Source organism: Pagrus pagrus, assembly GCF_965226575.1.
Source record: "Pagrus pagrus genome assembly, chromosome: 15".
Taxonomy (NCBI): domain Eukaryota; kingdom Metazoa; phylum Chordata; class Actinopteri; order Spariformes; family Sparidae; genus Pagrus; species Pagrus pagrus.
This window is the reverse complement of record NC_140199.1, coordinates 14,121,701-14,145,340: the sequence shown is the minus strand read 5'-3', so window position 1 is coordinate 14,145,340 and position 23,640 is coordinate 14,121,701. Positions and strand designations below refer to the sequence as shown.

Sequence of the window (23,640 nt, the reverse complement as noted above, 5' to 3'; positions counted from 1 at the left end):
TCGGATTCATGTCGTGCATGGGAACTGCCCAAAACAACCACAGGTCATTGAGCAACTCCACTGGAGCTGTTTCTTGTTGAGTAACTTGCTCCGGGGCATCTCTGGTCAGAACTTTTCTATCTACCCAATTATTTTAAGGTATTATGACTCTGTCCCGCTCTGTAAGCGTATTTCCAGACATCGAGTTTCTTCCCTCGAGCTTTAGAATGTAAGGGATAATAATGAAGGATAATTCTGGGTTATTGCAACTGGGGTCTCATTTTTGTAGTTTTGGCCATTGTTATGATAACAACGCTGTTATACTGAATTATCACATTAATGTCAGTCCTAACAGTAATTTGGTACTCACCAAGTTACTGTAATTGTTACATGTCAGAATGGCTTGTTCCTCTGTGCCATAGAGCTCTATTGTTGTTTAACTATGAACACAAACACACTGTAGTTTATTTTATATCAATCCTACATACACCGGCCTGAGCATTAAATGTATAATAATAGTTTTTAGACTACTTTCCCACTGCCAGGAGATGAGTTTGCTTTTCTGAATTTCTTTTATTGTTGTTATTGCTATAAAGCACCGCTAGAGGCCTGGTAATGAAGCAGTGCTTTCCTATCTCCATCAGATGAATGGCAAATACATTGTAATAATATCAGTAACACAAGAGAAATCACCTAAGCTGAAGACAGCATACTGGCGTCTGTTTTCCGTAAAGGCCATCGACGACTAATGACGTACGATTGTCTTGAAGGTGTCTCCCATTTCTGCCCCGTGTAGCCCTTTTCTAAGGGGCAAGGGGGCAGTCGAGAACAAAGGTTCACAACGCTCCAGCTCTCAATACACTGCTACCTATCACAAGTATCACATTATAACCATCGATACTGTATAATTCAGATGTAGCCCTCTACATGAATGTGTCTCACTCACACTTATCATTCATGTTACTGTGTTGTACTCCGTCCCTGATGCCCTGCTCAGTGCACAGGTCAGTCGCTGCTCTTCCCTCTGCAGCTGCGGCCATGCTGTGAGACACACTGCTTGAATGCACTCAGCCATTCTGCTGGCTGTTAAATGTATATTTGTAGAGTGATCTGTATAGTCTACTGTCCAAACTTTGTCTTGCGCTGCATGTGAGGTCTCGTGTCTTTGTGCCATATGGTGCAGTGCAGTAAATGATATCTCTGTACCAGGGTCAAGATAGATTTCTGTACATTTATTAAGCTAAAGAGGCTGTAAAAAAAATGACAGCATGTGGGATTGTGGATAATTTGTTTGTTGGTTCACAGACTTGATAGAGCAAATTAAAGTTCTTTATAAAAGTGATCAAAACAGTGTTACTTTGTTGGCTGAAGAGCTGATTTGCATTACGATTACATAAAGTGTCAGTCCTAAATGAAATGCAGTGATGCATCAGAGCCCGAGTGTCTTTTGTTTTATCTGGGGTGGATGCCGTTGTGAGGATAGTTCACGAGGGACCTGCTCAGCCCGGGTGTGTGAGGAATGGTGTGATGGTGGAGGCAGAGCACGCAGTGTTTGAGCCTGCTTGTGGTCAAAAGCACAGCGAGCCCTGCAACAGGAAATGACAGAACTCGGCGCAGTGGCTAAAAATAATGCCCGTTGTTAAGGGAGAATAGAGCCGGGGAGGCAGCGGAGTACAGCAAATATTATTTCAATTAAACCGCAGGCCCAAAACCACGGCCGTCTTTTCAGAGAAAAAACCCAGGTGGCTGCCAGGGGAAAAAATAAAGTGAGGAGAGGGAGAGGTGAGGAGTTGAGGCTCTCACAAATGGAGTCAAAGGTTGGGTGTTGGTAATGGCAATGGGCGGGGTGAGGAGGGGTTTCTGAGTAAAATTCTTGTGAAGTTATGCCACAGTGCAGTGACTCAGAGAGGACATGCACTTTTCTTTTTTTTAAAAAGTCTTTTCGCAATGGCTTCCACCACCTCCTCCTCCCTGACTTCACTATTGTTACTAAGAGAAGGAGAAGGAGGGGGCACCGAGAGCTGTAATGTTGGCATCAAACTGACACTAGCGCCACTCCAGTTCGCCTCCCCCTTTCCTAACCCCACTCACACACACACACACATACACACACACACACACGTATACACACTGGCAAGCTCAACACACCCTGGCACTCGGCGGTGCCGAGCTAAGAATGGAGCACTCCTTCGGCTCACGCAATGTGGTGTGCTGAAATTTCCTGCAATAAAAACGTGATTGGGAAGATACCCATTAAAATGTGTGAGGAAAGAGTCGAGAGCCTGCCAGCCAACAAAAGAATGAGAAAGCAAAGAAGAGGAGGAGGAGGGTGGGAGAGTGTGATGGAAAGGAGGGAGTCTTGTAGAGAGAAGTTAGAGGAAGAGAAGGCTCAGGGAGGGGAGGTTGAGGGATATTCTCCTCGCTGACCACTGGATACCCTGCCACCCCTCTGCATGAAAAAAAAGCACTTTGGCTTCTGTTGCGTTCTCTCTCACTCCTCTCTTTCTCCACTTTCTTGTTTTTTTTTCAAATCCTGTTTTCATTTAGCACATGGCAGAGCTCCCTCAAACTCTTGAGTTTCCCAAACCAAAAGCTATTTCCTGATTCACTCCCTCTCTCATATAATTATTCTGCTGGACCGTGTTTCTCAGTTCTTTTTTTAAGGCCTTCTTTTCCAGCACTGCCTGTTCTGTACTCGGGGTGACATCACAGCCTCAATGGGGCAAAAGGCGGCCCGGCTCGTACTCTATAGGTCAGGGGTCAGGGCTGCTCCCACTCGTTCACACATACTTAATCCCTGTTCGTTACGTGTAGACCTGATGTAATTTTATGAAACACGTTTGCATGGGACAATAAAATCCGCCTGAGTCACATGTCCTCGAATGCAGTCATTTAAGGTGATTGATTTTATTGAAGAACATCCCGGAGTGAAAACATGTGCGAATGTATTAACTGTACATGGACGTTTGTATGTTTTTGGGCGTATGAAGGGAGCTGGGGGTTGTTACAAGACATTTTCTGAGCTCAAGTGGGTCACATGGTTAATATGTTAAGGGCCCTTGTTAAAGGCTGCGGTATTCACCCCATAAATGGCCGCATTGTTCCCGTTCACACACATACACACACTTGCGCATGCACTGAGGCTTTTTATGCCGTTACTATTCTGAATCACTCGTAATGTTCCCTCAAATCTGCTGTTAAAAAAAGTGCACACTCAGTCGCACAGGGCATGAACACTGCATTTTGGCTACGCAGCCCGTGGACTGTATGTTTTCTTGCACCTCTCGCTGTCTTTCTGCCGGTGGTGGTGGAGATGGCAGTGTTACGCAGCACTGACGCTCGGCTCTCTCTCCCTCCCAGCTGTGTGCTTCTGTCCCCGTTCCAGCTGTTTTGGGTGTGGCTGCTGCTGGCACCACGAAGAGCCTTCACAAACTCCAGGAAGTTGTGCTCATTAATTGGCTGCTGGAGACGAGGCCGCGAAGAGGAGAGGCATGCCGCAGATAGTTGTTGTATTTATGTGCTAATGTATGCATGCTAACACAACGACGAGGTCAGGGAACTCATATGTACTTGAGATTGTGATTTACTGTTGCAAAGTAGAGGTTGAGAGCATTTGAGTTCAGCAATATGCCAAACCGAAAATGCATCATCGTAACCCTGGAATAAAATACAGTCTAAAACTAGAATGGCACTCAGTAGCGCGCATTCCTCCTCCAAGACCAAACATCCCCCTTTAATTCAATCAAGCTTATCCAATATCAAACTGATAGTCTTGTATCACTCTGAACCACCCATAACTGCGTAAACATAATTTCAGCCCAACAGATCTAGGATCCACATCAAATACATACCAGCCACCTAAACACGTCTGATTGTTTCCGTTAACATCCATGCATTATTCCCTGAGATATTAACAAAACTGCGGAAAATCCTCACCAAAAGTTAATGGGGTCTATTCTCGGCCGAAACCCAACCACCAAACAGACACAGACAAAGCAAATATTATTGAAAAAAGTAAACAACTGTTACAGACTTTTGTTATCTCAACAGTTATGATAATTATTTCTTCGGACAAAGTGCAGTTGGCATTCAAAAGGTTTTGAAGTCAGATAGCCAGTCCTACTTATGTGAACGTAAGTGATTGGAATAGGGGAAATCACTGGATATGCACATGAATGCCATACATATACAGGCTGCAGGGTAACGTGGGGAGAGCAGATTATATTTAGGACCCATCGTAACAGTATTTACGACGGCAATATTTCACACCACAATCGTTTGACTGGAACTGTAGCAGTGCTCTCATGTCGAGGTCAACTTTGGGGGACTTTTTACATGCATTTATGCTGTTGACCAATCATAATGCTGCTTTCAGTCTATTATTAACAGCATAATGGCGGTCAAATTGTGAATTAAATCCAGCACATTCAGTTTTATGTTATTCTCTAGTAAAAGTTGCAATGTAAAAAGAATGCTGGCACGGTTTGCTGTCAGTTTTGATACGGGGTCAAATAAATGGCATTGATGGGTGTTCCTCTTTTACTGTGTTCTTTTTATATTTTTGGATTTTCCCCTATGTGTCCCAGCTTGGGAAAGGCCAATCCCCCTCATGCTGCACACTTCCACTCCTCTCGTCCACCGCCACTACATTTAGCAGCAGTGATGTAGCTGGTTTTAAGAGCCACAGCTTCTAGTCCGACAGTAAAGGGAACAAGTGGTATGCATTGTTTGAAACAAAGTTGTCTCTTCTTTTGACTTGGGATACAGTCAAAAGCTGCACACCCTCAATGTCTTTGACAAAGACAAGTGGAAACAGAATAAGACGGCGTAAGGATATTTCTGCCTCGGTGCATCAGATATCTATGTTGATGATTTGTTGAAGTATGCAGCGTATATCTGATCTGCAGCCTTCAGAAACCTTCCAGCTTTCCTCCTCGTGTTTTCACTTATAACGGCGCTAAGAATAACCTGCAGACTAGACTACAATATACACTGTAATCGCAGTAGAAATCCTACGCCACTCCGGAGGTCATACAGTGTGAATGCAAGTAAGTTGAGAGAACACATATGAGTTTGCGCTGCAAAGTATAGCATGCATGTGTGTTAAGTCGGGAAGCATGTATGTCTACATGAGTATAAGTATGTGCGTGTGTGACCTTACAGTATCTGACTGGCTGGTGAGGAATAGGCATCTGCTCTGCGAGGTTAGCGTAGCGTATCGCGGGTCAGAGTGGAGCTTAGCACCGATGACCATGATATAACGGCAGGCGTGTAGTACAGACGTGCAGGGGAAGCCGCGAGCAGCTTTTTTAGATCAGTTGCCATCACCCTGGTTACGACCAACAAGATGCTGACACGCCCCGCCTATGAAAAGCAAGTTGCTGCACAAGAGGAAGCGCTCAACGATCAGTGTAAATAGATGCTCATAAACAAGGTTGCACAAGCAAGAAAGATGTAGCCAGAGTGTTGTGAAGGAACGGTATTTAGGACGCGGTGAGTCCAAAATGATCTCGTAAGTAATAACTTTTTAATGGATTAGTTGAGCTGCGGCTTGGCTACTTCTGTGAACTATGTCTTAATTGACCATTAGCTCAACCTTCCCACAAACAGAGTCTAATAGCTCAGCAACCACCATGCATGGCAGGCCTGTCAGGTTGTGGATATCTTTGCATGTTGCAGCGGTTTGCATAGGCACTGAATTAATGTTGGCAATATACTAGGGTTGTATAGATTCACATCATATTCATAGATATGAATCAGAAATCATAAAGCTAGAAAATGTCTGACCTCAAAATCCAAGATGGCTGCTCCACATATCAACAGCTGTAAAAAGCTGTAGAATCTACTGTTTATGAGCACATCTGTCTCATTTGTGTCTCACTGAATCAGCCTCACACACAGCACCGTCCAACTTCTATCTACGGACGTCTCGCTTCAATGTTTATACGCACAAAATACAGTGTAATGCATCGTTGCAAACTGGCATTGCTAACAATGACTAACAGCGGCTAACCAAGTGGCCTAGCTAGAATTCTGTCTTGTTTTGACGGAGCAACGTTGTTCCTGACTCCAACATCCGACTTCGAAGGTAAATGGAGCGCACCATAAATACGTCTGAAATCAAGGATCCATTGTTTCAGAGACTACCAAGAGTGTTGTGTGGTGTGGGAAGCGTGACAGGTGTAGCAACTGTAGCTATAGCAAATAATAACACATTATAACTAAGTTACGATATGTGGTCAGTCCGTCACTGCTTTAATTTGTCTGTGGATAGATTGAAACCTTTTTTTACGTTGGCAAATTAGAGTTGTTGAGAGTGAGTTGATGCTCTGTTAAGTAGACCTGTATAGAGTTTATATAAATATATACAGTGTACTAGCCGTGTTTGAGGTGTAAGATTGAGCCGCAGAGGTATCACAAGAGGTGTTGTGAGGAAACCGAGGTGAAGAGAGAGATGCAGACAGAAGATAATTATACCATGCCGCTCTCCAGCTCCTCCAGGCCATTTCCTCCCCTGTGGCAGCGGATAAGGGCAGGGGTGGGGTGGCAGGCTTGGGCGCAGAGTATCATGCTTGATTTCGGGGAGTGCCTTTGAGGTCCACAGGAGGCCCGTGGAGCCAATAAAAGGCTGTCGGGAGGGAAAGAGGACACCACCAAGGGAGTCTGGAGCAGGAGGAGGCATCCAGACAACAGCTCTGCAAATCCACTGGCCCTCCCTGCCAAACAGCTGAACCTCGAAAACCTCAGGCAGGGCAAGCTGCCACACGCCACCATTATCTCAATCACTCTACAATAAAGCTGACATTTTCATGGAAGTGCAACAGAAAAAGCAAAAAAAAAAAAAAAAAAGCAAAAAAAATATTCGCAGACTTAAATTTAAAGCTACAGTCAAGAAGTACTTCATTTTTTTATTACAATATTTGAGGTTGCAGGACTCAAAGCTGCACTGTTGAACTCGCTGAATGAAGCTTTGCAGAGCCCAGAAGAACCTGTCCAGTCCAAACCTGGCATTCCTGGCTTTGTATCCGTTGCTGGGAAAGATGAGATTCCCACGGCGCAGGGTAATATGACGGCCGAGACGAGTTAAATGTCATTAGAGAACACGGAGTACTGCTGCAGACACACGTGCACTGTGAGGGTGGTACTGCATACCCCACCATCTGCTGAGTCATAATGGGAGCAGTGGTTCCCCCTTCACCCTGGTGACTGGACCCTGGACAGATGTATACCCAAAATGGTTCAGGTTGTAACTGTATTGAGATGAATAGCCATAATTTGCCTTCGTAACCATGCGTACTGTCCAAGTGTAACAAATTGTAAATCTGTCTGAATAAAATGGAAAGTAAAGACAATTTAAGCCAAAAAGCTATCAAAGACCAGAGCTGAAGGTACTAAAAATCCCACACTAATGAGGTTTTAATGATCTGATACAACATTGCTATACTTAGATTCCACTTGGGAGGCAAACAGACTTGTCCTGTGGATTGTTCTGAGCAGAACGGTCATGTTACTACCTCAATACCTGCAAAATAATATTTTGTCAGCCTCATGGTACTAAGGCTACATTCATGTTACAACTCATTTAATTTTTGACCACTTGGGGGCAGCACAACAAGTTGATAGCATCTTATAAAGTTGATATGACAAGCCTGTTAGCAAACACACGACTATTTGTATTTACACACCCAGCAGACACAGAGTCATGTTGAAGCCCATAAAAAGTTCTCTACAACGTTAAATAATCGTGACTACAAGTAACACAAACAAAGAAGAAACACAGTTTGAGATGAAACCTAAAAGCTCAGCTCATCTGCTTCATGAGGACTGTGTGGGTGTAGTTTGACTGGCAATGACAGATCGGATTCCGATTGAAATGTTGCTAAATCAACACCCTCATACCTGAACTGAATAGGTTGATTGCCAAAATACGTGACTGCTGCAGTGTACCTGTGACAGTTGTGCTGGGTCTTTCTCATAAGCTTGCAGTTAGGTTAGGTTTAGGCAGGAAAACTAAACATTTTGATTTATCGCTGACTGGATTTTCATTATTTTGTTTTACCCACCCATCATTCCTTTGCAGACTTGGTTGCTCAGTACTCTTGCTTAGTCATCTGACCTCCTCCTTTGCTGCTGTAATGGTTGCTAAGGCCTGGAGGCTGCCACCTGACGACTCCAATATTCACTCTTGTTATAGCTCTGCTTTGGTCTACACCAACTCCAGTGGCAACATGTCTTTCTCCTCAGCTGTAAATGCTCCCCTAGGTTTACTAGCTAGTTACTAACATTGTCTGTCTGCCGGCTGGTGGTGCTGGACAGGCACTGTAGTGTACGGTGGAAGTGCTGCTTAAAGGGAAGTGCTGACATTATCTTCACATTATAAATAGTCATTTGATGCATTGTATATATGTAAAAACATTGATTAATGCAGCTTTAAACACTAATTTAAAGTCAATTGCCAAGAAATATTGTCATTTATATCCGTTCAGAGACCTGAGCTGCACTGGAATCATTGTGGGAACAACCAGTAGACACATACGGTCGGATGGCAGCGGATCATCTCTGGCAGCTGTGATGAAGCTGGAATGTGATGATGAATTCAGTCAGTTCAGTCAGTCAGATGTTTTATGTGATAACTGAAGTTTGATGTGAATGTGACAGTATTAATATGAGCTCTGTGCTCAACATGCTGTTTCTGTAATTGTTTCTGCTTTTGTTTACCGTTCTTATTGTGCAGTTTCTTTTCTGCTTTTTGTCATTTATTTATTTATTCTGCTCTCTCGTTCCTGTTTCAGTCGTCGCTACTGGTGGTTTTTCACATTTTGCTGGGACTGAAAGTACTTTCTGAGTGAACAAGAAAAAAAAACTGTGTGTATTTCAGTGACGCCCAGATACGATGTCAAACAAAGATGAATCTTTTACACAATGAACAAACACCAGACTCCTCAATGATGAACATTCACCAAAGTATAGTGAGGAATTTCATGAATTGGGCAGAGATAAAAGATACTCTTCTCATCCTACAGTACTCTATGTTTCTCTCTCTGTCCTCACACAGCTGGGCCAGCAGACTGCTGGATGGATGAGGAGGGTGCTGAGGGTGAGGCGGGGGGAGTTGAGTTACATTCCTTCCATCGAGGCTGTGCGTCTGCCAACCAGGTCACTCCCAGTTCAGTCCCGGGAAATTGGGAGGGAAGAATTTCCTCTATGTGTCCATACTGGACACGGCCACAACCACACAGAGGCCTGTGTGCACCCAGGGCACATGTGTGTGTGTGTGTGTGCGTGCATGTGTGTGTGTGTGTGTGTGTGATGTTTGAAACTGAGAGCCCAGTGTAATATGACTTCCATGTTATTTTCTTACGGGTACATTGTAGGAGAGGTGTGGTTGTATGTGGTGTGTAAGTGTATACACTGTATGTTTGTGTGTGTGTACATGAGACAGAAAGTGAAACTGAGATGATACATTTTTTTCTCCAAAGTTCTTGAACTTGGATTACAATGACTCACAATGAGCAAGCTGGTATTAGTTGACAGATCAATGACAAATCAATGGAACATTCTGGCTGCACTGATCGAACCTGTGACCTCCCAAGATCTCTAATGTCAAGAGGCGAGCCAAGACAAACTAGCAGTTATTTTCTATTTATAATATATTTATTGCCCTTTCCTCTGAGAATAAATCAGATCAAGGCACTGGGGGAGGCACAATACTTTAGCCTCCCTCCAGACATCACTGCATCTCCTGTCCAGTTCACCACTAACACACCGTGCACAGCAACACACTGATGAAAGATGCTTCCAGAAGATTCCAGGTCCTCAGTGCAGCCTGACGATAGAAATGTGGAAAGAGAAACTCGCAGGAACAGTTATAACAGTTGTTACAGGTCAACGAAGATAGCTCAGTGTGTGCATTGGTAGAGTTCGACATCAGGTAAACACCATACATCAACTTTGACTGCTTTTGAGCACCAAGCATCAATGACGTAAACACAGAGTCCACCTCTCCTCATCCTACTGTAGTCCTGCGCTCTGCCGGCCCAGAACACAGTTTCGCCCGTTGAGTGCAACAGCTCGATCCAGGATGTTGCGGTGCAGACAGGTCTCTGTAGAGATGTGGACACAACAGTCTGGTTGATTTCCTGTTATTGGCCAGCCTAAGTCCCATTTGTCCATTTCTTGTCCTGCGACTGGACATTAGCCAGCAGCAGCCTTAAATCCAAGATGGATTAGCATGGCTGTTATCCTGCACTTTCTTCTCCCGTGCTGATGAATTTCTGCCATAGGCTATACAGGTTTTAACGACAAAAGCAGTAAAAAATAACAGCTATTAAAGCAAAAATGTAGCAACAGTTGGAGGACATACCGGCTGTTGCATCTGCTTGCACCACCATTGCCATGAGCAAATAGGACAAAAAAGGACATTTGCAACAAGGTGTGTAAGCTATCAAAGTGTGCACTACTGTCTCACTGAAACAGGCAATTAATTGAGTAACCATGCCTGCAGAGCATGGTTACTGCACCTGGTTTGCACCTGCAGGACAGTTCAGCGTTACCGTGTTTGCTCTAGTATTACTATGTTTCCTTTTCCAAGTGATGCCCCTGTGTATATTGACTTTAGTGATCACCTGACTTCTCTTCTACAACCACCATGTAGTTGACTTTTGTGTTCTTGAAATGTCTCAACTACTCCCGATTGGATCGTCGTGAAAATTAGACATCACTGTCCCCTCAGGATGACTTGTCATAACTGTAATATCATAATATCCTGTATCTCTTCATCCAGTGCCATCATCAGGTCAAAAAGTGATTTTGTCTGATTACTTTGTGACCAAATGGCCCCAGTGTACCTTGTGGGTAGTGCTGATAAGCAAATGTTAGCAAGCTATGATGATGATTATCATACTTTCAAAACGTAAGCATGTTAGCATTGTCATGGATGCATGTTAGCATGCTGACAATAGCATTTATCTCAAAGCACTTCTGTGTCTAAGCAGGCTAGCCTCATAGAGCTGCTAGCATGCCTGAAGACTTTTACTTCTTAAGATGATATGTCAAACCTGTTAGCAGGCAGTTGCTTATTTTCATATCCAGCAGATTCAGAACAACTAAACAGCAACCAGGTGAAGTTTTTAAATGTGGAGTCTGTGACTGTCCTGCATTGATGCAAAGGTAGTGATGCGGTTTACATCAACCAGCAAAGACTGGTTTGGGATGAGCAACCCAGAGCGACAGAGTAGGGTACAGCAAATAGGAACCTATGGCATCACGAGCATGTCAACAGTGTTTGTGAAATTATAACAGTTCTGCAATGCAGCTTTAAAGTAACATATCAATACAAGGTACATTTTCAGATAGAGGGGTGGCTGTACATTCAAGCCGAGCTTCAAAAACAACGACCGCCTCATCACTGCATTCTCTCGTGTCTGTGGGGTTTGCAGGAAAAACTGCTTTACGGCAGAAAGAAGAGCAGCTTTTTCCCACTAAACAGAAACCTACTAACTGAGCCACCAGTTCAAATTTTACCTTTCACTACTCTAATGGCAAATATTCATTCTATGCGTATTGTTCCTATGGGCTGACATCTGGAGCAAAGAAGGGGACATATGGTATTATCTTCTTTGAGACAGGAAGGCAGGAAGTCTGCAGTTTCAGGGATATATGGTCTTGATTTTGAGATATAAAAATTGTGTGGATTTGGGCCAACTAAGTACTTGTTGCTCATTTTTCCGCAAACGACTGAAGAACTTCAATTGTATAAAAGCCAGCCTCCTCCAAACCTTTTACTTAAAATGAATAAGAAGATGAAACATCGTGATTATCATAAACATTTGACTTTCGCTGTGTATCGTTTTTATTAGCGGGGCTAACGGAGGTTGTGGGACAGACGAGAAACTCAGACAGGCTCAGCTTGCTTTGCTGGGGGGTTTGTGGCTGAGCTGTTGTCTGGGACAGGAAACATGTGAGCTGAATATGGGATCTGTAGAGGACTTGGCAGTCGCACGCAAATACACACACACACACACACTCACACACACACACACACAATGCAGGAAAGATGGAAGCTCTTCCAGGACACACAGGACTTGGCCCTCGCAGACGACGTGTCACAAGGAATCAAATTAGATGTTGCTGCGTAGAGCGGCCAGAACAAGGCCAGGGACTTTTCTCAAGGAAAGTTGGTTCAATCTTAAGAGTCATTTGTAAATTCAACCAGAGAATTGATACATAAAAGACGCTCCTGCAGGACTGGGGCCATTAAATCACTGCATTTTGTCTATTACACTTTCCTGGCAGGGATCCTGGACAGAAAGGGGGGAGGTGGGGTTCACGATCTACTGTATCAGTGTGACACATCTCCAGCCTGCGTTTGAACTTCTGATTTAGTGCTTCTCGGGAGTCACAGGTATCACTCGGGTCAGATGGCTCATGATATGACAAATGTGTTACACAAGAGGGGGTACTCAGAATTCAGCGCTGCCACTGAACCGCCACATGCCACAATAAGAAAGCCTCATCTGATCTTATAACTCGCCTTCTTGCATAACCTGCATGTGCCCGAGACGTGCAGTTTTCCAAATACACATTACTGACACTGAATGGATACACACACACAAGCAAATGGCATTGTTCAACAAATATAGCCCATGATGCATCGAGCTCGGATAAAAAGCCAGCTCATGCTCTCCAGCTATGTCAGCTGCTTTCCATATTGCCCTGTCATGACTCGCCACTGAGTGGGACATTGATGGGTCTCTTCCGAGCAGAGGGTCATTCCTCTCTGCTTCGGCCTGGACTGAGTTTAGCATCATGGGAACTGCAGATAGCAGCTGAGGTCCTGGGAGGTTACACAGGAGTTCAGCTGAGTTAAAGCAGCCGGCGGGGTGTCCTGTCAGTCAAGATTCAGGGAACCGAATGCAGGATTTGACCTGAGAGGAGGTTGTGTTTGGGAGGACTGGAGAGTATACTCAGCTGGGTGGTCTCCACAGCCACCCCCTGGTCAGAATAGATGAGGATTCTACTTTAAATGTCAGGTTTTGTTGCTCTGTTGTGTGTTTGTCTCTGAGACACAGCCTGATGTAACAGAGCCACCTGGTGGCCACACAGGCAATTGCATCTCACCAGACACAAATTATAACAGCATCTGAAATTATAACAGCAAAGCAGCAACTTTCAATGCAAAAACAATTTTCACTCATTGTCATTATCACTTTCTGTAAAAGGTACTCAAAGACTGTCCAGGTTGTGAACATGTACATGTATGCACACATAACATACGCACTTCTATGCCTGTGTGTCACTGCAAAAGCAGACATATATAAACAGCAGTGCAAGAAGAAGACTATTAAGGTCATTAAGTTAGGTAGAGTGATAATACAGCTATGTGAAATACTCCATTACAACTAAAAGTCTCAAAGAAACTGAAGTCTTGACACAAATTCTCAAGCAGCAAAAAGCATACGCAGTAAAATATTGTTATGTTGTTATATAGAGCGTTATTGTTTAATAATGCCTAAAGCATTGGTGTTGCATTTTAATTATTGATAAATGTAGTGGAGTAAAGACTATAATATTTCTCATCCAAGTATAAAGTAGCAGAAAATGGAAAAACTTAAAATAAAGTTAAAGTGCAGCAGATTTGTACTTTAGTATCACATTTATTAGTATTACATTTGGTCTACTGTGCCGACCTGAGCACAGTGAATAGGGTTTTTAAATTATCTATTGATCAAGTCTGGGTATACTTTCCATTTTTATATTGAAAGTGGATAAAACGAAAAGATATTCGGCAAATGCAAATATCTGAAACATCCAAATAAAATCCCTCATTCAGAAAAGACGGGTAAGCCAAAATATGATGCCATTAAGGCAGTTTTTATTCTTGCATATATTTAACATAACAGACATGATAGTATGGTGTTGCCGTGTACGAGACAGTAACCTAATATCAACATAACATAAAGACAACAGTGTGTAAGACCTTCAGAACTGTGCTGTCCCAGTAACCACTGCGCTGTGCTTCCAGGACGCTCACACAGGTAAAGGTAGACCAGGTGGGTGGGACATGGGCACGACATGAGGCTATAAGGTCAGTTGTGTGTGGGGGGGATCAGAGGGTTCAGATCGTCCCGTCAGAGAGCAGAGCTGCAGTGATGGCCCAGCTGAAGGTAGCAGGAGGCGCAGCGAGGAGCCACCAGGACTGTACAGAGGTTTACTCTGATATGGCTACTGTGAGCTCCACTGCAGGTGAGTCCAGAACATATGAGCTTCATATTAGTCTGCTTGTTATTATCTCTCCATCAGTCAGACATTTAATGTACCTGTGATGAAGTTTCATTTACAACCACAGAAACAGAGACACATGCAATACAATGTTTATGACTTGTGCACGTTTTCCGTCATATTTTGCATTAATTGATGATTTCAGTCACCTTAATGCTGTGTTGGTCTCCTATCATTGTACCAGTATAGTTACCCGTTACAGTGTTGCATGATGGTCTAAAAGTTGTTAGCGACGATTTTAGATGAATACAATGTCAGACTTAAAAACATGTGGAATTTCTTTAAACTCAAAATTGTTAAATTCAGTGATGTCAGTTTTTACACTGGACAAGCACAAAATGTTGTCTCTTAGCTGCTTTGAACTTCATTTTATGCCCTATACAAAGTGCTTCCTGATGGAATCATATATTGGTCTGCGTACAAGATGTTTCCTTTGATAACAGTATTCACAGCTTCGTATAGTTTTGTACTCTGCAATCCAATTAAGTTTAAAATAAATCAATATAAGTCATTTCAAAAATGATTGGCAACACTTTAGATTAGAGTACATATTAACCATTAAGTAGTTGCTCTTTATTATTCATTATAAATCACTTGTTGATGCCTTATTCTGCATGAGAATATTCTACAACTGCCGGGCCACTGAGTTGTGTTTAAAGTGTACAATTCACTCTAAATGAAGTCTTTCTAACACAGAATATGTTCCCCATTCTAACCTGTGTGGGTTAATAACACAACAACTTTCTTAACAACCATCAGCGAGCAGTAATTAGGAGGTAATCAAGGTAAGACTTTTAGTTAATGGCCTAGCAGTTGTAGAATCTGGTCATGCAGAATGAGGCGTCAATGAGTGCTTTGTAATGTATATTAAAGAGGCAATATGCTACTAAGATGCACGCTAAGCTAGTAAATAGTGGACGATATGTGTAATGATTTTTATGAAATAGTATGAATTATTTAACCAGGGTTAGGAAAAAATAGATTACAGTTTTATTACCATCACCAAATCAGCCTCCTCTGTCTGCTCTCTAACCGCCATGATGTGAACAAACAAGGTCAGCTCACTCCACCAATTTGTCAGATTAGTCACTGTGTTGGTGATTGTGCTAATAATCTTGGTCAAATCCCCCAGTTTCTGGTATCTTTTTCTCACGAGCTTGTCTTTGGCAGCTAAAGCTCTGTGGCTCTCAGGTTGCCTCACGGCACTGGGAACCATAAAGTCAGTGTAATCCCTCCTTTTTCACACACTCATCGGTGAAATGCTCCTTTACAAGTTCAGGCCACTTTTCTGTATCATGCCGAGGAAGCCAAGAAACAGGAGCTGGAGAATTGTCTCCGAAAAAGTCAAAGTCTTTTCAGCCTCACACTCGTTTTCTTCCTCCTGAAAACAGATATAGGAGAGTCGGCGAGGAAAGGTTCATTGTGTGAGACCTCCATGCCTGTCAGCTTTGGCAGGCGGAGCAGAGGTTACCCCTCCCCAGCCAGGAGACGCCACCGCACCACCTTCAGCCACAAGCAGCTGGAACAGCTGGAAGTGGCCTTTGGGCAAAACCAATACCCTGATATCTACTACAGAGAGGAGCTGGCCCGTATCACCAAGCTCAATGAGGCTCGCATACAGGTGGGACAGCCTTCGAAGTACAATCCTACTGTCTGACAGTCATGGTGTGCAGCTTTGACTTTATGATCGATCAGACTCAGTGAGTTTGTGGATAACTTAATGTCATATTTTTGGACTAGAAAGATGTGTGTTTTGCATTGATTGCATTATAATAGATGCCCGTAACCACTAATCCGATATTCAGGATTCTGAATGTCGGAATCAGTGTGTAATTTGTAATCGATTGCCAATAAAATAAATTAATCTAAAAAATGTGCTGCTTTGGCTCTGATACAGATGCATCTGCAAAGTAAAAAGTGACTTAAGTTATTGAATAGAGTAAAAAAGTACAATATTTGCCTCCAAAATGTAGTGAACTGGAGGTATACAGTAGCTGAAAATGGAAATACTAAAGTAAAGCACAACTACTGTGAAACTGTAGTTGAGTAAAGTACTTGAGTAAATGTACTTTGTTACATTCCATCACTGGTTTTATTGAAAATACAATGTCTGCAGTATTTGGACAATTTATAATTACTTAAATAAAAAAAAAACATATTAAGGGTTCAACTCATTCAGCCAGATCAATTTCCTGTCTAGTTGGATTTCAACCATGCGCACAATGATGATGTCACAAATAACAACAACTGTTTAATGTGTGTGTTGTGGCAAGATAAAAAGGGATAAAAAACATCATTGTTGCTGTCCAGTTCAAAAGAAAATGCTGCTTAAATGTCACCCTTTCTGTGAGGCCACACTATATAACATCATGTCATCAGGTGTTCTTGTTATGACTTGTGTCTTGTCTACTTGTCCCTCACCCGTCCTTGTCTCAGCAGGTTTGGTTTCAGAACAGAAGAGCCAAACAGCGGAAGCAGGAGCGCGCCTCACAGAAATTTCACCCAGTAGGTGTGATGCCAGGCCACAGGGCGCTGCTGGGAGGCGTGCACATCCAGCCGTCCAGCATGGCTCGACAATACTACACCCAGCCCCTGGCTCACATCCCCCGCCTCTCCCCCATGCTGCCCTCCGGGGCGTACTCCCGCCACCCGGGCCCGGTCAGCCAGTGCCCCTGCCCCAGCGTCCCACCTCCACCGGCCACCCAGCGGCAGCATGAAGACTGGTACAGCCCCCTGAGGAGCAACCTCACCTCCCCCATGTTCTCTCTGGCCTCCATGCAGCCTCTGGACCCGGCCTCTCACTGGAGCTAAGAAGTAACACAGGCCTGTTTAAAAGGAACAGATACTACATTAAAATGATTTTGAAAAGTGGGTGATCGTGCTCTTTTTGTATCTACCACGCTGTTACTAAACATGCAGACACACATTTACATTACAAGTACACGTTCTGGCCCTTAATGTTGGCTGTAAAAGTAACTTCGGTGTCATACACGGTGTGGGAACATCGAGTGCTGAGTGTCCCACACAGTTTTCTGTTTTGAATCTGCACTTCAGTGTTCATAAAAGCGCCTCTTTTCTCTCAGTCTTTGTGTAACCTCACCACTGATAGGATTTATGCAGATTTTGACATTTTCAACAGCACTTTTCGACACTCTCATGTACCGTTTTTTGTGGGTTTACAAAGGGAGATCTACAACCACAGGCGTTTCAATTATTACTGCATCAATTACACATAATATACATGCATTAAAATATACTTGATTGTCTTTAGTATCATTCTCCTTCTCATCCACTGCTAATATTCATACTAAGAGCACTGTGGATGGGTCTTAGAGGTCAGTGGAGCTACTAATTAGTTGAAACACACACACATTTTTCTTTTTTGTATGGTTCAGACAAAGTTCACCCAAAAATTCAGTCGTTATCTACTCACCCCCGTTCCAACAGAAAGGAGTAAAATGGCTCCATACAGTTTGTCTGGCGTATTCCAAGTCTCCAGAAGCCGAGAGATATCAAATTGATTTGAAAAGATGTTATTTACATGCTAAACGTACGGTCTAGCTTGTGCACACACTTCAGGCGAGTGCACAGTATCACTTTTAGCTGAGCAGCTGCAAGATTTTGTCTTAAAAGGGTGTAAATAACGTTTTTTCAAATGTGTATGACATCTCGGGGCTTCCGGAGACTAAGATCAAGCTGTGTGGAGCCATTTTATGTTTGTTTTTTTCTTAAGTTGTTTCTACCCCATCTACTTCAGTTGTTTAGGAAGTTGTTTTGCTCAGAAGGTCTAGAAATGTTCTGTGGACCACAAAACCAACTTTTGACCAGCATAGGGGTGAGTAGATAAGAAAGAAAAACATTTTTTAAATGTATAACTAGATATTTTCTTGCTTCTTTTCAGTACATCAATCAAGTAAAGATTTTTGTTTCAATGTCCTACAATGTGGTCGGACTCCATGCCTCAGTTCAGTTTAAAAAACACACACATCACAAGTCAACATGTGTAGATTAACATCTTTAATATTTTACATTCCAGAGACAACACAGTTGCATCTGTTATGCTTTCAGATTTTTTAAATATTTTCGTTCAACAACCTGAATTGATTGAAGAATCAATACTGATGGCAAAAATATAGAATTCATCAATATGAAATCATACTTCAGAAAGAATCACAGATGGATTCAAAAAACACACACACAGATGTTTGATCCATATCTGTTTTAAAGGCAGCTAATGATTTGAAGCGAACATGTTGTGTTCAATGGTTTATAACAACAGCTCCACTGGAGACACACAAAGAGAAGTCAGCTTATCAACACCTGCAGCTGCAGCAGCATCAACCAGTGTGCTTTGAGTCTATCCAGTGATAAAGAATCAGCAGCCTGGTGCTGCTTTACATTCACTCCATGACGTCAGATTGATGTCGAGTATCTGCTGGCCGACACTACAGTGAAGAGGATGGTGATTGGCTCATATAAATCTTCATGAAAACAACAGCAAATACAACATCAGGAAGAAACGCGTGGCGCTGACGTGCCACGATGCTGCACGGAGTCTCTGCTGGTGACATTCAATGTTGGGTCGTCCGGTCTGTAACCGCCGGTTTCCCTCCAAAATAAACCTCTCTACACACATGACATCAGGCTATACACAGAACATTTGAGCAAGTCAAAGCAACCTTCCAATGTGATGAGAACGACCCATTTGTCTCGTCACAAACAGCAAATGAGATGGATTCACAGAAGGAATCATTTGGTCCAAAAAGCTGAGTATCACACAGCAGCGCGCACACTGCACACAGTGAAACACCTTTGAAATGGTAGTCCATGTTATGTGATGACATTCTGCTGAACTGCTTTTGGGCTACCACAAAGAATTAAAGGCAGCACCACTAAAAGAAGAACCCACACTGTTGACTGTACTTCATGTTTAAAGGGCCAACTCACCCAAAACTACCAAAATCGCAAAACACATATTGTCCATTCCCCAAAACTGGCAGATAATCTAAATTGCCAAGGTTTTGAGATTAATGCCACTGAGATTTCTGCTGCCCTACCAATAGAAGGATTTTTTTTTGTGATGCTTAAGGCATCAAAAGAATGACATGACATTATGTCCAGGTCGCTTCAGGTGGTCCACAGATCTCCATGTGGACAGTTTTCGTTGGTAGATGTACTCCACAGATATCTCTCAACTTCTCCAAACAGAATTAAAAAAAATATATCTATGCTTGGATACCATGAGGGGTTAAGTGAAAAAATATTTGTTTGATAGAGATTTTGGGTGAACTGACCCTTTACGAATGAAATTATTTCAAGGAACCTATCGAAGTAGAAGATGCAGAAATGACTGCAAGAGTCAAATGAAAAAAAAAAGGGATTTTCCTCTTCTTTTGTTGCTTATTAAATCACTGTCAAAACCAGATTTTCTGCAGCAAATTACATTACGTGAAAAAAGAAAATTAGTATCATAAGCTGCGAGAGAGAAAGGAAAGGTTAAACGGTGCGTGTTGGACAGCGTGGTGGCAGCGTCTCAGTTTGACTTCTCCTCTCTGCAGATTCCTTGTTGTTGTTGTTGTGGACATGAATGATGTCAGTGTTCAGGTGACATCTTACTCCAGTGATTTGGCGAACTCTGCGTAATCGATATAACCGTCATTGTTTTTGTCATCGTCCCTCAGAACATCGTCGATGAGACTAATAAGGTCCTCCTCTCTCATTGGCTGGCCGTTCTCTCCTCTCTCCTGAGAAATACACAAGATCATAAAACATTCATGTAGATGTATTATGCATGTGAGACAACAACAGATACCATTCATTAGGAACTAACACACGATGTAAAAACCGTGTCACATCACAGAGTGCTGAACATCACGGGCTGAAAAACATGATATGTAATGTTTGACTTCTGAGTATTGAAGTTTCTCACACTCCCGCTAGCCAGAACACACAGCTGGTCTATGACCTGCTGTCCCCAAGTGACACATCTGCCTCAGCACACAGTACCGTCAGATTAAACATTTGATATTTATGTGTGAATTAATGTGTATTTTTTTAAGTAGTAGGTATCCACAATGACATACAGAGTAGAGCTAGTTTCTGTTCAGTTTTCCTCTCTCTTCTGTTTTTTTTTTTCAAATTTTGAAATCTCCTCTGTCACCTCTCCTCTTTTCCTCCCACTTATTTTGCAACAAGGTAGTCGGGGTGTCACAATTTCAGTTCTAAACCATTGAGATTGATTTGCTTCTCCACACACCCAAACGGCAACAACTGCAAGTTTTGCAGGTGAGGAAACACGAGCCCTGTTGTAGCACCCTTCTGCCATCTAGTGACTCTTCTTTTTGCTTTAATGTCTAACAGTTTTTTCCCCAGTTGTGTGGTGAAATAATGTTATTACACTTAAATAAATCATTTAATTTGACCATATGGCCTTAGTGTGGTACATTCCATAAAGATATGGTGGTTATACTGTATAACTCTTGATAAAACCAAGGATCTGCTGACCTCCACAAAGCAAGACTCCATAGTGTAACAATGGCATAACTGTCAGTGCTGGTAAATAAAATGCTAAAATCAATAGTTGAATTGAACCTTAAAATTCAAAGTCAAATCGAATCTGGGATTTGGAGAGTTGTGACACCCTATTAGGTAGTGAGGCTTTGTGGCTTTGTGTATTGATCTGACAAAAACAGAGACAGACAGTGTGCCTGAATCAAACATGTACGAATTCAGAACAAGTATGTGAACGAATGAAATGCTTTAGAGTCCTCTTCAGTTGACTTTAGCTTAAAAGGGCCACTGTTCATGTAATGAGTCACTGCTGTCATGAAGTTACTGACTCGTGATGTTAACTTGGGCCGTACCACACATGGTAAATAAGAGAAGCAATGTCTAATAAAAAGAGAAAATGAAAGAAATCAACTTTGAAATGCTTTTAGCAAAACATTAAACTTTTACTATGACCGACCATGGTGCAAACAGGGTTATGGGGATTGATTGCCTCTAAAAGCAAAAGTATTGATAGGAGGGTAACTGGGGGTTTTAAAGAATAAATGTATTCACTAAAACGTGTATTCCAGGTATTTAAAGCAATTAATTTGTAACAGAAAAGTATTTGAAAGTGTTTTCCTTTACTAAATAGTATGAAAGGCTAGTAATACACATGCCTTCTATACTACATCCTTTAGCAGTCAGTGACAAATAATTACTTGCATTCAAGTTATCAGGCAATATGTTCACATCGAAGAGGACAAAACCAGATATACACACTCACATACTGTATATACCTACCTCTCTGTGTACATGTGTGATAGCTGTGGCAAGCTCCAGCCCATCCAGCAGGTTGTTGCCATCGTAATCATGCATCTTGAAATAGTGCAGCTGAAGCTCCTGCGGTGACATGTCATTCTCTGGTTTGTCTATCACTCCCTCTAAATGCTCCATGATGTGGCTGGAACAAAAAAATAAAACATGTCACACACAGTCATTTACACAGAGTGTGTGAAGGCTGCTGCTGACTGTGTCCAAAGTTCACCACAGTTCTGTGCAAATAACCGGTGAATCATGCATACTGTTGTGGCAGAGAAGGAGATATCACTCACTCTTTGTCCTGGACCATGTTTTTGTCTAGGCGACCGTGACCGTGGCCGGTTACGTGAGCTCCACTTTCTATGACAGGCGGTGGCTGCTGCCCCAGTGGATCCACCTGAGAGTCAACGCAGAGCAGAGAGGAGGACAGGAGGAGGAGCAGACCCCCCCACTGTACACTACACCTGCCTCTCCTCATTCTGCTGGACACATACACACAGACAGGAAAAATGACAGAAAGGAAGACAAATTAAAGTTAAATTAAAAACTTGTGTTCTTTATACTTTTAATCTATGGCGGATATCACATATTAGGTACCCAATTTCTATAAATCTAAATGGCATATTTGCTTCTACTTTTCAATATTCTGTAATTCAGTTTTCCCTCTCATTTTTCATTTTTAAAAGTGCATTATGCAGTTTTGGGGAAGAAATTGTAATCAGAAGATAAAGATCTTCATTGACTGTTTTCAATGCCTAAAAAATAAATAAACAAACTGTCTTTGTTTTCATGACTGAATAAACAAACCAACATATGTCATACTGTTTCACTTTGTTTATATGTTTATATTTATACCCTGCCACCTTTCTAGCTTCAAACAGTGTTCTGTTAACCTTATTTTCCTCTGAGAACAGCTTGTTTATTCACTTATGGAATAAACAGATATTTCTGAGTTTGTAATATCCCCTCATTGATATTGTAAATATTACAATTCAGAGTTTGAAGTTCTTCTCCAAAACGACATAACGCCCCTTTAAGGTCTTAATAAAGCTAAAGCAGCTGTAGTAGAGAGCTGGCTTTCTACTACAGCTGCCAACAGAGGAGACACAAATCAGTAAAGTCACTCTTGTAAATCAAATAGCTGTATGTTAACGTTGGATACACAAAGCCATGCAAGTGTGTAAACGTTGTTAAGGCGTGAATACATTAACGAACATAGAAAAACAATGAGCTGAAAATGTCACAACGGAGCAACATATTGCAGGTACTGTGAGGTCACATATCTACAGTAACCTTACAGTAAAAGACCACTTATAACGGAAACATTAACGTTAGCTAACAGGCTGTGTAATAAGATTGGCTAGCATGAAGCTTCATTTCACTAACGTTACAGCGTTGAAATGCTATGAACTGTTTAATGCACGAGCCATTCATGGCGTTAAATGATACATTACTTAAAGAGATGTTTTCATACTTACTTGAATATAATTTGTATCGTCACTTGACTCCGTGAACAGTTATCTTGTTTTCTTAGTTCGCCGGAAACAAATGCTCAGTCACGGCTATTTCGGACCAAGTGACTCGCCGTAGCCCCGCTTGGACACGACAGCTCATTGTGATTGGTTAAAGCCATCGGAGAGTATACAACCAAAGCGAGAGAACTCACTGCGCTAACTCACGTATTCACCAAAACTTTGCTAGACAGACCAGACTCGTACTTTTAGTTGTCCACGACTGACTTACAATTTTATTATATTTCGCTTATGTTCTAAAATAATGTCGAAAAAATTAGATAGCTAAAAAAAACATAGAAATAGCTTTCAGTAGGTCACAAACGCATACTTCCTGGTTCGTAGCGTTGCTGTCCGCCGGGCAAAAGAGCATTAAGTTGCCAAGTCTTGTGACAAAATAAGCTATTACTGACGCAAGCTAATGCTCAAGTTATTTTAAATTAAATGTACACGCTGTAGACTAATTTGTGAGCACTACAGGCACTTTCAGGGACAAAGTACCTCAAGGCGTTACCTATCTTGACAAAGAAAGAAAAAAGCCGCTGAGGCTACTCTTTCCTGA

General features: G+C 42.3%; 2 protein-coding genes across 3 annotated transcripts; one reads left to right on the top strand and one right to left on the bottom strand.

Annotated features, from left to right (window-relative positions):
- The first annotated feature begins 14,113 nt into the window (after positions 1–14,113).
- prop1 (PROP paired-like homeobox 1) lies at positions 14,114–17,130 on the top strand. Its single transcript, XM_084375832.1, has 3 exons — positions 14,114–14,223; positions 15,651–15,880; positions 16,699–17,130. The coding sequence occupies exons 1-3, from the start codon at positions 14,130–14,132 to the stop codon at positions 17,068–17,070; spliced, it is 696 nt and encodes a 231-aa protein (XP_084231958.1). The 5' UTR covers positions 14,114–14,129; the 3' UTR covers positions 17,071–17,130.
- A 1,131-nt stretch (positions 17,131–18,261) lies between these two features.
- Positions 18,262–23,148, bottom strand: mcfd2 (multiple coagulation factor deficiency 2, ER cargo receptor complex subunit). Of its 2 annotated transcripts, none has more exons than XM_084375284.1 (4): positions 23,046–23,148; positions 21,861–22,049; positions 21,550–21,709; positions 18,262–20,003 (listed from the first exon to the last, which is right to left on the bottom strand). In XM_084375284.1, the coding sequence occupies exons 2-4, from the start codon at positions 22,043–22,045 to the stop codon at positions 19,872–19,874; spliced, it is 477 nt and encodes a 158-aa protein (XP_084231410.1). In that variant the 5' UTR covers positions 22,046–22,049; positions 23,046–23,148; the 3' UTR covers positions 18,262–19,871. The 2 variants fall into 2 exon arrangements, with proteins under 2 accessions (XP_084231410.1, XP_084231411.1); XM_084375285.1 differs by having other exon boundaries at positions 21,861–22,046.
- Positions 23,149–23,640: the final 492 nt, after the last annotated feature.

Coding starts and splice junctions, on each gene's coding strand:
- prop1 (XM_084375832.1), top strand. CDS start 14,130: ATGGCCCAGCTGAAGGTAGCAGGAGGCGCAGCGAGGAGCCACCAGGAC. Junction 14,224..15,650: donor TACTGTGAGCTCCACTGCAG/GTGAGTCCAGAA, acceptor TCCTGAAAACAG/ATATAGGAGAGTCGGCGAGG. Junction 15,881..16,698: donor TCAATGAGGCTCGCATACAG/GTGGGACAGCCT, acceptor TTGTCTCAGCAG/GTTTGGTTTCAGAACAGAAG.
- mcfd2 (XM_084375284.1), bottom strand. CDS start 22,045: ATGAGGAGAGGCAGGTGTAGTGTACAGTGGGGGGGTCTGCTCCTCCTC. Junction 21,710..21,860: donor AACATGGTCCAGGACAAAGA/GTGAGTGATATC, acceptor TTTTTGTTCCAG/CCACATCATGGAGCATTTAG. Junction 20,004..21,549: donor TCACACATGTACACAGAGAG/GTAGGTATATAC, acceptor TGTATTTCTCAG/GAGAGAGGAGAGAACGGCCA.